Raw genomic sequence first — 14,873 nt, 5'->3', positions numbered from 1 at the left:
CGCTGAGACGCATGCCGACAGCTGCTGACGGTATATATATGTGCTCGCGGCCGGCAGCGCCTCAGCCCTCACGGCCCGGCGCTTGCTTGTATCTACGTTAATTTCTCACTCCTTCAGTTCGGCGCGGGAAGCTGCATATCTGGCTTCGCAAGTGACGTACGCCGCTTAGACCTCTCCCAGGCTCGCTCGTTTGCGGAAGAACAGGCGATCTTTGCCCAAACGGACCCTCTGGCCAAGTCCCGCCATAGCCATCACCACCTCGAGCACGCTGACGGCCCTCTTGCCTGCCCTCTGCCCTCTCTTCTGCATCCCTCCTGCCCGCCCTCCTCGATCGCTCCCTCCTTCGAAGCACTCTCTCCGCCCGCATTTTGGTTGTACTGCCACCAACAGCCCGTCCTAGGGAAACCGCGCTCTTTGATCTGGTCGACCCTCCTTATCAACCCTCCTAGACCATCGACACGTCTGTCTGAACACGACACCCACCCGCTTCTGGCTTGCAGAGCACCACCCCCAAGTAATCATCGTCTAAGAGAACATCCTCTTCGCTCCTAGCACCGCCCAACCAGCACGCTTACCCCAACGTGAGTTGTTCCCCGCTAGCTCGCTCGATCGCTCGCTCAAGCATACCGCTGCCGACCCTGCGTCTGTCCCCCATCTGCCTGCTTACACTCTCACTACCTACATCGCTTCACTCGTTCGCTCGCTGCAAACCTTATCTGATCCCTCATGCTGATTGCCCGCAGATAAATCCATCACACTTTTGACCAATTCGTGTCCGACCGTCTCTTCTCCAACAGCATATACACTGCAAGCGGGCATTGAATCATTCACACTACATTATCCACTATGGATCAGCAACAAGGCCAGCAGGGCCCCATGGGTCCCGCCGGTCGTCGTCTGCACATTGCGCATCGCCGCAGTCCGTCAGAGCTGACACCGCTGATGAGTACGTAAACGCATTTGATAGCCACTTTGGGCAATTGCTGACAGCCGCATAGTGGAACAGCTCGCCATCGCACAGCAGATCGAGGTTCTCCAGCAACAACAGCAGCAGATCGCTGCAACGCATCAGCAATATGTGAACATGGGCATGATCCAGCCGCAGCAGCAGCTCGGCAACTTCCAGATGCAGGGCCAGATGCCCAATGTTTCGCCCCAAGTCAACAACTACCAGTTCCCCCAGCAGATGCAGCAAATGCAGCAGCAGCAGCAACACCTCGCTGTCCCTATGGGCGCACCAGCCCAGCCTTCCGCCCACCGCCGCAACCAGTCCGCCCTGCCCCAAGTCGGCATGGGCGGCCCACCCCCCGCTCCTTCCTCCGGTGCGTCTGGCTTCGGCGAATTCGGTGCACAACAGGGTGGCCAGGGTAGGGAAAACGTCAACCCTCGTGGCCGGGGTGGTGGCAGTGCTGGTGGCTCCGGCCACACCCGCCGTCACTCACTAGCTCTCGCCGACGCGAAGAAGGCTGCCGAACAGGCCGAATCGAAGAGAAAGACTTCGGGCTTCCAGTTCCCCATTCCTGGCTCGACTGAGGGCAGCTCCAACCGTGATGCCAGCCCCAGTGGAAACAGCGCTTCCAACGACACTGCTTCCGCCCGTGGTGGACGAGGTGGTCACGGCCGCAGTCAGAGCATGGCTGTAGGACGCGGCGGTGGAAGTGCTGGCCGTGGTGGGCCTTCCTTCTCTTTCCCAGCTACCAGCGAGAACCCTACCAACCAGAACAACGGTCAGCAGTCTGACTTCCAGCGCCGTGGCAGCCAGGGCCATGGCAGGAGCCAGTCTCGCAACTTCGAGGGCAACTGGAGACAGCCCCAGAACAACACCCAGCAACAGCCTACGCAAGACAACCAGTCCCAAAACATGGGCAACTTCAACATGAACCAGACCGCCAATGCCGCTCCTTTCCAGCCTGGCCACCGCACACGTGGATCGGTCAACCAGTCCGTTGGCACTCTCGGCAACTTCCAGTATGGCGGCCAGCCTCAGATGCAAATGGGCAACCAGGCCCAGCTTCTCCTGCAACAGCAGATGTTCGGCCAGCCGCTAAACCCCATGCAGATCGCTCATTTACAGGCTCTCCAGGCCGCCCAGATGCAGGGTGGCGGTCTCGGAGGCAGCCAGCATGCACCCCAGATGGGCATGCAGCAAAACCAGCAGCAACAGCGCAAGACGCTATTCACTCCTTACCTCCCGCAGGCCACCTTGCCCGCTCTCCTCGGCGACGGCCAACTCGTTGCCGGAATCCTCCGCGTTAACAAGAAGAACCGCAGTGATGCTTATGTCACAACTACTGATCTGGATGCTGACATTTTCATCTGCGGTAGCAAAGACAGGAACCGAGCTCTCGAAGGAGATCTGGTCGCTGTCGAACTTCTTGACGTCGACGAGGTCTGGGGTCAGAAGCGCGAAAAGGAAGAGAAGAAGAAGCGCAAGGACAACGCAGACCCTCGCGGCGGTAGTATCGCCGTCAATGATGCCACTACCCAACCTGAGACTGGCTCTGAGGGTGGCATTCGCCGACGTGGCAGTCTCCGCCAACGGCCCACACAGAAGAAGAACGACGATGTTGAAGTCGAAGGCCAGAGCCTGCTCCTCATGGAGGAGGAGGAGATCAACGATGAGCTCAAGCCTCTGTACGCAGGTCACATTGTTGCTGTCATCGAGCGTGTTGCTGGACAGATGTTCTCAGGGTAAGCGAGCATATCATCTTTATTTGAGTATCTCACTAATCATTACCACAGATCCCTCGGACTCCTGCGTCCTAGCAGCCAAGCCACCAAGGAGAAGCAGGAAGCTGAGCGACAGGCTCGTGAGGGCAACTCCGGCCGCTCTCAGCCAGAAACCCAGAACAAGCCCAAGATTGTCTGGTTCAAGCCAACAGACAAGCGTGTGCCTTTGATCGCCATCCCCACCGAGCAAGCTCCACGTGACTTCGTTGAGAAGCACCAGGACTACGCCGACCGCATCTTTGTCGCATGCATTAAGCGATGGCCCATAACGTCTCTGCATCCTTTCGGTACCCTCGTCGAGCAGCTCGGAGTCATGGGCGACCTTAAGGTGGAGACCGACGCACTTCTGCGCGACAACAACTTTGGTCCAGATGACTTCTCCGACGCCGTCATCAAGAACGTAGGCTTTGAAGACTGGTCCGTCGCCAACGACGGCGAGGAGGCGCTCGAGAGCCGCCGCGACTTCCGAAGCGAGGAGACCTTCACCATCGACCCCAACGGCAGCAAGGAGCTTGATGATGCCATTCACTTCAAATACCTTGATGACGGCCGTGTCGAGATTGGTATCCACGTTGCTGATGTTGCCCACTTCATCAAGGCCAACTCGCTTGTTGACCGCGAGGCCAAGAAGCGTGGAACTGCGGTCTATCTTATGAACCGCACCGTCAACATGCTCCCACCCCGTCTGTCGAACGACATCTGCTGCCTCAACCCTGGTGAGGAGCGCTACACCGTTAGTGTCGTATTCAAGGTCGATCCTACCTCTGGTAAAATCTCAGATGATGAGACCTGGGTTGGCAAGGCTGTGATCAAGAGCTCTGGAAAGCTGTCCTACGACGAGGTCGATACCGTTATCAACGGTAACGATGGTCCGGTCTCGGCAGCCCGTGCTAAGGACATCAAGATGCTGCATCACATCTCCCAGAAGTTCCGCCAGGCTCGCTTCGGCGACCGCTCCAGCGATGTCAAGGCTCTGCGCCTCATGTACCAGCTGGACGACGAGAATGTTCCTGTCGAGCAGAACATCTTCGATTCTTCTCCTGCCCACGAGTGCATTGAGGAGCTCAGCCATCTTGCTAACACCTTTGTTGCGAAGAAGCTCGCTACCGGCCTACCTGAGAAGGCTCTCTTGCGCCGTCAGCCTTCGCCCAACCCCCGCCGCTTGACGACTATCGCAGAGCGCATGGGTGCCATTGGCTACGACATCAACACCGAGAGCAGTGGCACTCTGCAGAACAGCTTGTTCGAGGTTGAGGACGATGACATCCGGAAGGGCATGGAGACCCTCGTCATCAAGTCGATGCCTCGTGCCAAGTACTTCGTTGCTGGCAGGCTGCCTGAGGACCAGTACCCTCACTACGCCCTGAACCTTCCCCTCTACACCCACTTCACCAACCCATCTCGCCGCTACGCCGACATCATCGTCCACCGCCAGCTAGAGGCTGTCCTCTCCAACGGTGCCATTGAGTTCACCGAAGACATCGAGGCTTTGGCCAAGACTGCCGAGATGTGCAACACCAAGAAGGACTCTGCTCATGCTGCCCAGGAGCAGAGTGTTCACATCGAAGCTTGCCGCAAGATGGACAAGGTCAGGCAGGAGAGGGGTGGTGATCTCATCGCCGAAGGTATCGTCCTTTGCGTGTACGAGTCCGCTTTCGATGTCCTTATTCCCGAGTGGGGCTTTGAGAAGCGTGTCCATTGTGACCAGCTTCCTCTCAAGAAGGCCGAGTTCGACAAGAACAAGCGTCTCCTTGAGCTCTACTGGGAGAAGGGCGTCCCATCGTCCAACTACATTCCCGAGGACGAGAGGCCGAAGCATGGCTCACTCAGATCCGCCAATGCTGCGGCTGCGGCGCGTGATGCCGAGGCGGCTAAGCAGCGTGCGAGGGAGCAGGAAGAGGCTCAGCGCAGGCAGATGGACACTGGAACCATGTCAACCAACGAAGAGGCCGCGTTGTTTGATGATGACGACGATGACGACGACTCCAACGACCTCAACTCGAACATGGCCGGTGTTTCTCTCAACCCTGACCGCCCGACTCAGAGCATGCCTCCATCGCCTACCCGCCGCGATCTTGCTGGTGCTCCTCACCGTGTCAACTCAGACTCAAAGATTGCCCAGAGCGCCGGCGATGCTGCAGAGTCCAAGTTGACCAACAAGGAGAAGTACCTCAGCTGGTTCACTCTGCGCGAGCAGAACGGCGACTACATCCAGGATGTGCGGGAGATGACACGCGTCCCAGTCATCCTTAAGACGGATCTGACGAAGAGCCCTCCGTAAGTAATGCCCATCGCTACATTCTGAATGTCACTAACCTATCTTTCAGTTGCTTGACCATCCGATCTCTCAACCCCTACGCTTTGTAGACGAGATGTCTCGCTCAGTCCGACCTGGTATTCGGCCTTTTCGGTAGCTTATGTCGACTTGGTATAGAAAATTGAATGGAGGATATATACTAGGTCGTGCAGGAAGAGACGAACGGCGATCTGTGTATTGTTTATCTGTATGCGACGACGATATCGGCAGTCGCGATATATCGTTGCAGCTCTTATACACAGTAATTTTCCGTAGTACAGTAATGTGTTTATCCCTGCGAGAACGCCTCTCTGGCCATGTGTAGTTTACTTTGGTTGCTTTTGGTACCGGCCTGCATTGACACCCACTCCCCACATCTCATTCAGGCCTGGATAAGGCTGGTCAAGGGCCGTACAAGGTGACGAGGTGAGCCACGGTGTGCCCCTCACTGACATCCTGATTACTACATTGGAAACGCGACCTCAGACAAAGATTGGTTGTTTGAGGTGGAAACATACCGAATCGTGATCTCTCCTCGGCATGATTGAATGTGACAAGCCGCGCTATACGGCATCAGGTCGATGCCGTGCAATCCGAATCTTGACCAGCGGATCTGCGACTTCCCATCCCCTGTCGGAGGCGGTCTGTGTACCTGCATGTGTTTGCTGTAGCGAACGAGAGCCTGACGGCCTGAACCGCAGCCGAAATAGCAGTGGTTCTCCATGAGGCTTGGCAACGTGAAGACGTTTTGGGTGCCTCAGCCACCCGTTAATCCATCCCTCTTAGCCTCTCAACCCATCTATAGTTCTCTCGGCGCAACACGCAAGCGCTCACGACATCACAATACCCTTATAGAAGTATTTACAATCATGACCACAATATGAAATACGGTCAGTAGCTTGATGTTGAAACGTTTCGCTAGCTCTTCGCTGCTGGAAACACACCCCACCAGCGTCATGACAGATGAGGAGGCCGACTGCTTCAAGCCTCAGATGGTGAGCCACCTCACGGATCCGGTCGGAAAGTCAGAATACCGCCATTAATCGCCATGCACTATTACACTACCCAGGTTTTCTCGAGGGCGGCTCTACTGCCTCCGCGCACGCGTTGGCACTTGTAGGGTTTCATGATAGCCGTTTCGCGTCGCAGGGCCCCGGATCTGCTACATCACATGCCGGCACCACGAGCCCCATCGCTACAAGCCGGGCTTCCTCAGCGGTTGCTACACTGCTAGCGAGCAGTTCCTGGACGATCAATGGGTCGATTTGCCAAGCTTTGAAGCTTGTAGGGTCACGGATGCAGTATGGAGGCCAGTGCGCCAGCGGGAGGCAGTCGTCCGCCACATGGTCAACATCCGTACTCCGAATTTTAAGATGGCGTCTCAGATGCTGCCCAGGAGTTGCAGCTGCTTGTATAAGGTCCATTGGCCGCCCACCTTGTTTCCATACTCGTTTTCAGTTGGATCATCAACGAGCTTCTTCTACCTTCCTACCTAATAATCAACCACATTCCTTACGGTTTACCTTCTTTCAGTCCCTGGTTGGACTTTAGACAATTTTTAATAATCGAATTCAAAGCAAGTCTTTGCTGGCGGTCTCTCTTTACGAACTTGTCTACTCGAAAACAATCCAACAAACCTAATTCAACCAACATGCCTAGCGTATCAACCATCCTCAAGGGTCTCGTTGCCCTGGCGCCTCTCGTGGCTGCCGCACCCGCAAACTATGCCCGTCAAGAGATGGCTTCCATGTCGAGCGCTGCCGCCTCTGCCACCTCCTCTGCGCCGGCTGCCATCACTGAGACTGCTGGATCTGGTACCGAAGCCGCCGCTGGATCACCCGCTGCCGCTGCACCGGCCGCAGCAGCAACATTGAGCGATGTCGACATCCTCAACTTGTAAGTAGCTTCGAATCAACGACCATAATGAGCGGGATCTAACAAGCACCACAGCGCTCTGACCGCCGAGCATCTCGAATCGGAATACTACAAGCAGGGTTTCGCCAAGTTCTCCATGTCCGACTTCATGGCTCTCGGTCTGAGTGAAGGTCAGGTCAAGTCTCTGATGGGTGTTGGACAGACTGAGGCCACCCACGTCACTACTCTTCAATCCGCCATCGCAGGAGCCGGTGCAAAGCCCGTCGAGCCATGCCAATACAACTTCGACGCCGCCCTTACCAGCGCCGACTCCATGGTCAAGACCGCCCGTGTCCTTGAGGCCGTCGGTGTCTCTGCCTACCTCGGTGCCGCTCCTCTCGTCAACTCTTCCGACATCCTGTCCGCCGCCGGTTCCATCCTCACTGTCGAGGCCCGTCACCAGGCTTTCATCCGTATCGCATCCGGTGCCGAGCCCGTCCCCGCCGCTTTTGACACTGCTCTCCAGCCCCGCGCCGTCTTCACCCTCGCCGCCCAATTCATCAAGTCTTGCCCCGAAGGCTCCAACCTCAACATTCAGGCCTTCCCCGCCATCGCTCTCCAGAACCCCGAGAAGGCTACCGTTGGTCAGAACCTGAAGCTTGCCGACCCCGCTCAGCCTGCTGGTGCCTCTTTCTGCGCTTTCGTCGGACCGTAAGTCACTCCACGTACCCTTTTACAAAGACTCATATTCTAACACATCACAGTGGCGGCAACCAGTTCACCAAGATCACCGATGGCAACTGCATGGTTCCCCAGGGCCTCCAGGGAGAAGTCTACATGATGATCACCAAGAGCGAGTCCGTTGCCGATGCCGAGGTCCTTGCCGGTCCCTCCGTCATCCAGCCCTCATAGACGTCTTCACCCACATGACTAGACGAACTTTCAGAACGCACTGTCTTTCCATTTCATTATTCATTTTACACAAAGAAAAAGACAGGGGCTGAACGACCAAGGGGCCAGTGGGCGAGCAGAAGCATCACAGGAGCGAAAGGGCGCGCGACTGTTGCAAAGCGAGTATGTGTATATGGACGATTTACCTTTCCTCACAGTCGTTGAAATACAAGCGTTGATCTCAAGAACGGTTTTTTTTTCCTTTTATCATTATTTCTTTTCAGCATGTGGTCAGTGGTGGGCAGTTGTAGAGAGCTCGAGAGAAGGACAACAGGATACCCCCAGCATGGATGGATGCATGGTAACGGGTGAGCGCGATTCCGCGAATCAGCTCAAAACGGTGGTAATAATAGCAGGTATAGCATGAAATGAGAACGATTAACGATTTTCATGTCTGGAACTGCTGTTGATACAAGTGACATGTCACAGTTTGCGACGTAGAGTGACGCGACTAGTTGTCTTGCGACTGCGACTGTGTTGGTTTCAGTTTTTTTTTCGCATTTTGTCGACGCTTCGGGTTTGGTGCGAGATCTTAGTCGGGTTTCAGTTGGTCTGTAACAACGTGATTAATAACACGCCGTGACATCCAAACACATGTCTCTATTTTCGAAGTTGCGGTGTTATACTCTATCTCTTCACCAGATCCTTAGACTTTTGGTATGGTGATGGTAGCATTGTAGTAATTACGAGATGCCTAGCGGCGGTTTACTTACGGAAAGTTCGCACTCCCGAAGATCAACCTTTTCCTTCCCTTTTTTGGTCAGCCGGGCAGTTCGATCCACCAGCAACCTGCCTGCTGATTAGCCGTATGTCGAACCGACTGCAAAGTGTAGGGATCCCACTCATCCCCGCCTTGTGCGCGTGTGCTAGAGAACGTCGGCGGTGGCTAAAAAGATATCGTCTAGATGGAGTGGTTGCTCGCAGTCTTCGGCTGCTTTGAGTAATAGTTGCGAGCTCTGCGAGATCATGGGCCTGGATTTGAGGATGCAGATATAAAGGTGCGCAGGTAGTGTGTTTATGAGTTGCGCGTAAATTGTGGTCATCGAGGTTGTTGAGCTTGATAGTGGAAAACGTCATAGCCCTTTGGAGGAGTTGGGTTAAGCTCGTATCTCGTCAGCCCTTTTTACTTTTACCGCTACTCTTGGCTTTATATCTCACAACCTTAAAGCTTTAACGTCAAGTTTCCTCTTCAACTACGCCATCCCTGGGAATAATCGTAGGTGACACCTAAACCACCCACGCTCACCATCCCAACAACCCAACAATGGCGCTGAACCACCAAAACGGCACGTCGTCAACCTGCCTCGAGCAACCCATCGAACTCCAAGACGTATCGAGCTACATTTCCAAACCTCAGGATGCACAGATCGCCAGCTCAAGCAGTACCGGCGGCCTGCGACTCTCAGATACAAAAGGTGCTCGGGAAAGCGATCCGATAGAGAACCTGCCGTCGCCAACGACCCAAGCGCCAGCCAAGTTGGAACGATGGAACCATCCACGATCGAACTTTTTCAAGACCATGGCGGCGTTTTGGAGTTTCGTCGTCATGGGGAGTAACGATGCGGCGTACGGTGCTTTGATTCCTTATGTAAGTCAATATCGTATGTCTGAGTGGAGAAGTCGCGATCGATGGGAGGGAAGAAAGGCATAAATGCTAACAAACGACTTTAGTTACAAGAATACTACAGCCTCACCTTCGTCGTCATCTCGCTAGTATTCTTATCCCCACTTGTCGGCTACACAGCCTCCGCACTGCTGAACAATAGTATTCATCTCAAGTTCGGCCAGAGAGGTGTTGCGGTCATAGCGCCAACGTGCCATCTCATCGCGTATATCGTTATTGCGGTGCATCCCCCGTATCCGGTACTTGTTATTATTTTCATGTTGGCTGGATTCGGAAATGGACTTGCTGATGCGGCGTGGAGTGAGTCATCTTACCTCTTCTACTCTGTTCTGATGAAGGAAAAGAAGAAGAACAGAAAGACAGAACATTTCGACTAACACCACAACCAATAGATGCCTGGATCGGCAACATGGCGAACCCAAACGAAGTCCTCGGTTTCCTGCATGCCTTCTACGGCGTAGGCGCCGTGCTATCCCCCTTGATAGCAACGACTATGATTACAAAAGGAAGCAGACTACCCTGGTACACCTTCTACTACGTCATGGTACTTTCCCTTCCCTCATCCCTCCTCGTCTCTCCATCCCTAACACCTGCAGATCGCAATGGCAGCTATCGAGCTCGCAACCTCAACAACAGCCTTCTGGCGCGAAACCGGCGCCGCATTCCGCGCAGCCAACCCGCGCACCAGCGGCACGAAAGACAACCGCATGAAAGAGGCGCTTATCCGTCTGCCCCACGCACGTGTCACGTGGCTGTGCGCGCTCTTCTTGCTCGGGTACGTGGGTATTGAAGTCGCGCTAGGCGGCTGGATCGTCAAGTTTATGCTTGAAGTGAGGGATGGAGAGGAGTTTGCGAGTGGCATGGTGGCGACGGGGTTTTGGATGGGAATTACCGTGGGGAGGATCGTGCTGGGGTTTGTTACGCCGAGGTTGGGGGAGAAGTTGGCTATTACTGTGAGTTCTTTTTTTTTTCGTTTCTCCATTCCTTTCTTCCCGGTCTTACGTGTACTAACTCTGACATGCAGATCTACCTCCCTCTCACCATGGCCCTCGAACTCATCTTCTGGCTCGTCCCGCAGTTCTACGTCTCGGCCGTCGCTGTAGCCCTCCAGGGCTTCTTCCTTGGTCCTTTGTTCCCGGCTGTAGTCGTGGCAGCTACGAAACTTTTACCGCGCCACTTGCACGTTGGTGCTATTGGGTTTGCGGCGGCTTTTGGTGGGAGTGGAGCGGCTATCTTCCCTTTTGCGGTCGGAGCTATTGCGCAGGCCAAGGGTGTGCAGGTGCTGCAGCCCATTATTTTGGCGCTGTTGGGCGTGATTTTAGTGCTGTGGCTGGGCTTGCCGAGGATACATAAGAAGGAGGAGTGAGATGTTGGAGGGTTTGAGTAGGGTGTAAGCTCTAGAGATATTTATTATATAACGGAATCTAGATATGCAAGGAAGCCGCTGACAAACTTTGCGAAATGGATGACTTTGGCCATTCTCAGACCAATAAATTCATTTCCCTGAAAGCCTAGCTTTGTTTGATACCCTGCACTCTTCCTCTCGATCTTCCCCTCCTCCCCTCCCCTTATCGTCTTCCACTCCTTCACCGCCGCACCAACCTCCATCCCATCTACCAATTCTCCAAGCATCAGCATTCGAAGCCTCAAATTCCATTCAAATCCACACATGCACAACTCACCAGTCAAACGACCTACTCTATCCATAACCCTATCCCACATATCCTCCATCGCATCGACCAGGGTATCCGTTTCGTGGTTCTGTTAACAAGCTTCCAGCTATTCTCGGATGTGGTTCGTGTGACGGCGAATAGTTTCGTTGTGTATAGAGAGAGGTTGCTGTTATGAATGAGAGGGCTGAGGATGGCTCGATGCGCGACGTGCTTCCGGTGAAGATGATTCTGTAAAAGGTCTTGGTGTTGGACTTCTCCGCGGTGAGAAGGGGTGCGCTTTCTAGTTTATCGATGAGTTATTAGCTTTTTGCTTTTCTGGCTTCTAAGGGGCCTTACCCCTCTTCGTTTGTTCCATCTTGACCTGATTTGAGAAGTGAATGGGCTGTACCAGCTGCGCACATATCGATGATCCACCCTTTGACTACTTCAACGAATTACAGTTGCCCCAGTTTATCTGGACCCGCTGTTTTTGAGCTATTGAATGCGTGACTGTGCTTCGTCACGACATTGATCGTTGGTAGTGGAGCTTGTGTATCGAGGAAGAGCCGCATCGACAGCTTCTCGATGGCGTAATTTGGCGGGCCCGCGGAGTCTTTGCGCGCATTATTGCCAGTGGAAGTAGAAGTCTCGGATGAGGAGGAAGGTGTAAAGATGCTTTGGACAATCAAGTCATTGATTCGGGCCTTGAGATCGGCGAATTGTAGGATGAGCATATTTGACGTTGTTTGAGCGTTTCTGCGGTTCGTTCGAAGGTTCAGGGAGAAGTAGTACGTGGGAGAAAGCTGAGGAGACACGTGTGGCGGTCACAGAGTAGTATCATGGTGAGCGTAGAAGATGTGGCAAGCGTCGTGGGTACTGGGGGTGTTCGACGGATAGCGCGTTGTTTGCAAAAGCTCCTGCTATTGATGCGATGGAAGAAACTACAGGTGCGAGCCAGTCATCTGGTCTAACAACACGAGATTAAGTAAATACATTCTGAATCTACGAAGGAAACTACAGATTATGCATTGAGGGAAGCGACGATTTTGTCATTCCTGTGCGTTATCTGCAAACCGTCGATCATCAGGACATCTAAGCCGAGCATTCTTCGACCTCCTATTCTTTTTCAGCCCTCCTTTCTAGTACGAAGCCACCTCTGCCTTATCCTTCTCTCCCTCAACCGTACCCTCCCTCTCCTCAAAAGCCTTGGCCAAAGTCTTAGCCTTCTCCTGTGCAATCTGCATCCCCGCACCCGCGGCTGCTTTGAGTCCGTCGGCCATAGATATCACAACTTGCTTCATCATGACCATAGTATCGCCACCAGCAAGCACACCTCTAACGCTCGTCTCGTTGAACATTGCGTTTGCGATCTTGATATGTCCGCCCATTGCCGGGTCCACCGTCTCGATGCCGAGCTGCTCGATGAGATGCTGCGCGCGGTTGACCGTAACGGGCCTATGAACGAGGAAACCGAGGGTAGCCGGTTCGCCGGCCTCGAAGTGAATCGTCACGCCGTCTGTGTGGCTTGGGCCGTTGTTGACTAGGCGAACGATCTTTCGCTCGTCAAGCGTTGCACCAAAGGCTTTTGCGAGCTTCAAAGCGTCTTGTACTGGCGCTTCCTTCTTGATGGGTCCGTTGCTGAATATGGTGATGGAGGTAGGCTCGAGAGGGACTGCCATTTGGACCATATGTGCGTACGAGGGATGGTCAAAACCCAGGATGCCGACTGCGCTCCCGCGTTGTTCGAAGCCGTCGCAAGCTAGACATTGGTATATGTGGGCTGGCCAATTCTCCTTGTAACCTGGAAGATCGGGAAGGATATCTTTCGAACCGGTAGCTAGGATGATCTTCTTGCCCTCGTACGAGTGGCCTTCGCTGTCCTTGACTTCGAAGCCGTCATATAAGTCCTTCTCATCTGGCAACGACAATTGTTTCTTCGATGCATGGGTAATCGTAGCATATTGAAACCAGACGCTGTCGTATCGAGATTCGATCTGTTCACGAGCTATGCGGCCGAACTCTCTGGGGTTGAAGTGGTCGCGGGAGGCTACAGTATGCATGTGCGTGACACCTTCATTGCGGTACTGTTTGTTATCAAATACGATAGCTTTGGTGCGTGTTCTTGCACAGGTGAGCGCGGCATTTAGCCCTGCTGGACCTGAGCCGATGATGAGTATGTCGAATGTCTGGGGTCGAGATCGGAGCGCCATCTTGCTGGGACTTCAGTATGTAGCTGTCAAGGTAAAACTCTAACGATCAGAGATCTTCCAAGTCTCTGATTATGATTTCAAAAGATGAAGTGAGGTTGCGGTGGATGTTGTGGTTGAGGGTCAATCGAACGTCCAGCCATCTTTATACACTATGAACACCAGCTCCGCGGCAGAAGGCTCCGATGCAAGTACACTGCCCAGCATGTTCGCCATCAAGGTACAGATTGTTCGGAACCATGCAAGGAAGAGACTGTATGGCGCATGGCATCTAGGGTAAAGTCCCCGATCAATATTGGAGGGACAGTGACGGAATGTCTCCGAGAAAGTTTCCGGACCAAAACTAACAAACTTGTTTCTCAGAGAATATATACCCTACCTAACATGAGGTGTTTGGTTCGCTGTATGGTCCATACGAGAATGCCGTGGATGTGATAACTAGTGGATAGCAGCGCCAGTGGTGGTGAGGAATTGTCCAGAGGATCCTCAAGTCGTCAAGTCTCCCTGGTGTAGCATATTGCGCCTTGATGCAGCGTCGGTGTCGAAACTTGATTCATATATTTCATGATTGATGAGCTGGTACAGTCAGACTGTACGAAGCTGTGATGTGGTGATGAGAGGGCGAGGACGTGACTACCCTGAGGGCGCCGTTGCTGCACCACGCTAGCATGAACCCCACATTGGCAGTATAATTACGCCAGATCCAATACACCTAACACCTGAGTATCACGTATGAGGTACAACTACCATAGCCTCTCACATCCAGCACGGGTCCCAGTTGCCATGGCTGAATATACACCCGAAGCAAATAACAACGAGAACGTAACTACGAATTGTGTCCTTCTCTACCAAGCATCCTGTGATTGATCCCTATACCCATCTGGTTCTGTAATATACTCAGGTGTAGCACTTTTCTCTCGTTCAGCTACGTCAGAGTCAGTCTTCTCCATTCGATATCGCAATTACCCAGGTGCATAGCAACAACTCACCTAACACCTCCTCAAATCCGAATAGAATCCCTTGTTAGGTATTACTGAAAATCATGACTGCGTCTGAAGAAAGCGTCTCGGAAAGCTTCAAAACTGCCAGCTCATCGCGGCATTACGAGCTGGCATTACGAGCTGAAGCGATTCGGAAGTAATGAATCGTCCTCTATGCAAAATGAAGATACACTGAACAGGACAGTTGAAGTCAGTACAGGATACCTTGCCGCCATATTTAGCCACGACTATCCCAACAACCAACATTTCGAAATCCTGACTGGTTCAAAGACCATTGTCGACGACAAGGGCCAAAGGTGGGCTATTTACTCTACAAAAGCGCTAGTGTATCTAGATTCTGGTTGCAGCAAGAGGCATTTGGTTGCTGAAAGTGAAAAGATTGGTTACACACCTGTGAAGGCGATGGAGAATTTCCTTAGTTGGGCCATGGTCAGCAAACCGAAGCTGACTATATAGTCACTTTAATTCTAACACGTTTGCCCAAGTATGTCACTATTTCATTGTTGACTACAGGCATTTCTTCTGGAACAGCCAGGTCGAAGCCGGGAAGTACTATAC

At 53.3% G+C, this 14,873-nt stretch overlaps 4 protein-coding genes across 4 annotated transcripts; 3 read left to right on the top strand and 1 right to left on the bottom strand.

Moving 5' to 3' along the window:
• The first annotated feature begins 526 nt into the window (after positions 1–526).
• Positions 527–5,293, top strand: BKA58DRAFT_41652 (cell wall biogenesis protein phosphatase Ssd1). The gene is made up of 5 exons (XM_046172595.1): positions 527–581; positions 744–946; positions 999–2,691; positions 2,743–5,007; positions 5,058–5,293. The coding sequence occupies exons 2-5, from the start codon at positions 847–849 to the stop codon at positions 5,095–5,097; spliced, it is 4,098 nt and encodes a 1,365-aa protein (XP_046021326.1). The 5' UTR covers positions 527–581; positions 744–846; the 3' UTR covers positions 5,098–5,293.
• A 1,384-nt stretch (positions 5,294–6,677) lies between these two features.
• BKA58DRAFT_323930 (ferritin-like domain-containing protein) lies at positions 6,678–7,792 on the top strand (the record flags this gene model as incomplete). Its single annotated transcript, XM_046167936.1, has 3 exons — positions 6,678–6,922; positions 6,977–7,591; positions 7,645–7,792. The coding sequence occupies 3 exons, from the start codon at positions 6,678–6,680 to the stop codon at positions 7,790–7,792; spliced, it is 1,008 nt and encodes a 335-aa protein (XP_046021325.1).
• A 1,193-nt stretch (positions 7,793–8,985) lies between these two features.
• BKA58DRAFT_41657 (major facilitator superfamily domain-containing protein) lies at positions 8,986–10,965 on the top strand. The gene is made up of 5 exons (XM_046172598.1): positions 8,986–9,419; positions 9,503–9,755; positions 9,848–9,999; positions 10,052–10,408; positions 10,480–10,965. The coding sequence occupies exons 1-5, from the start codon at positions 9,096–9,098 to the stop codon at positions 10,819–10,821; spliced, it is 1,428 nt and encodes a 475-aa protein (XP_046021324.1). The 5' UTR covers positions 8,986–9,095; the 3' UTR covers positions 10,822–10,965.
• A 1,191-nt stretch (positions 10,966–12,156) lies between these two features.
• BKA58DRAFT_431972 (uncharacterized protein) lies at positions 12,157–13,317 on the bottom strand (the record flags this gene model as incomplete). The annotated part of the gene is made up of 2 exons (XM_046173112.1): positions 12,157–12,173; positions 12,294–13,317. The coding sequence occupies 2 exons, from the start codon at positions 13,315–13,317 to the stop codon at positions 12,157–12,159; spliced, it is 1,041 nt and encodes a 346-aa protein (XP_046021323.1).
• Positions 13,318–14,873: the final 1,556 nt, after the last annotated feature.

Source organism: Alternaria rosae (genome assembly GCF_020736505.1).
Source record: "Alternaria rosae strain MPI-PUGE-AT-0040 chromosome Unknown BKA58scaffold_10, whole genome shotgun sequence".
Classification (NCBI taxonomy): Eukaryota; Fungi; Ascomycota; class Dothideomycetes; order Pleosporales; family Pleosporaceae; genus Alternaria; species Alternaria rosae.
This window is presented reverse-complemented; position numbering and strand designations above follow the sequence as displayed.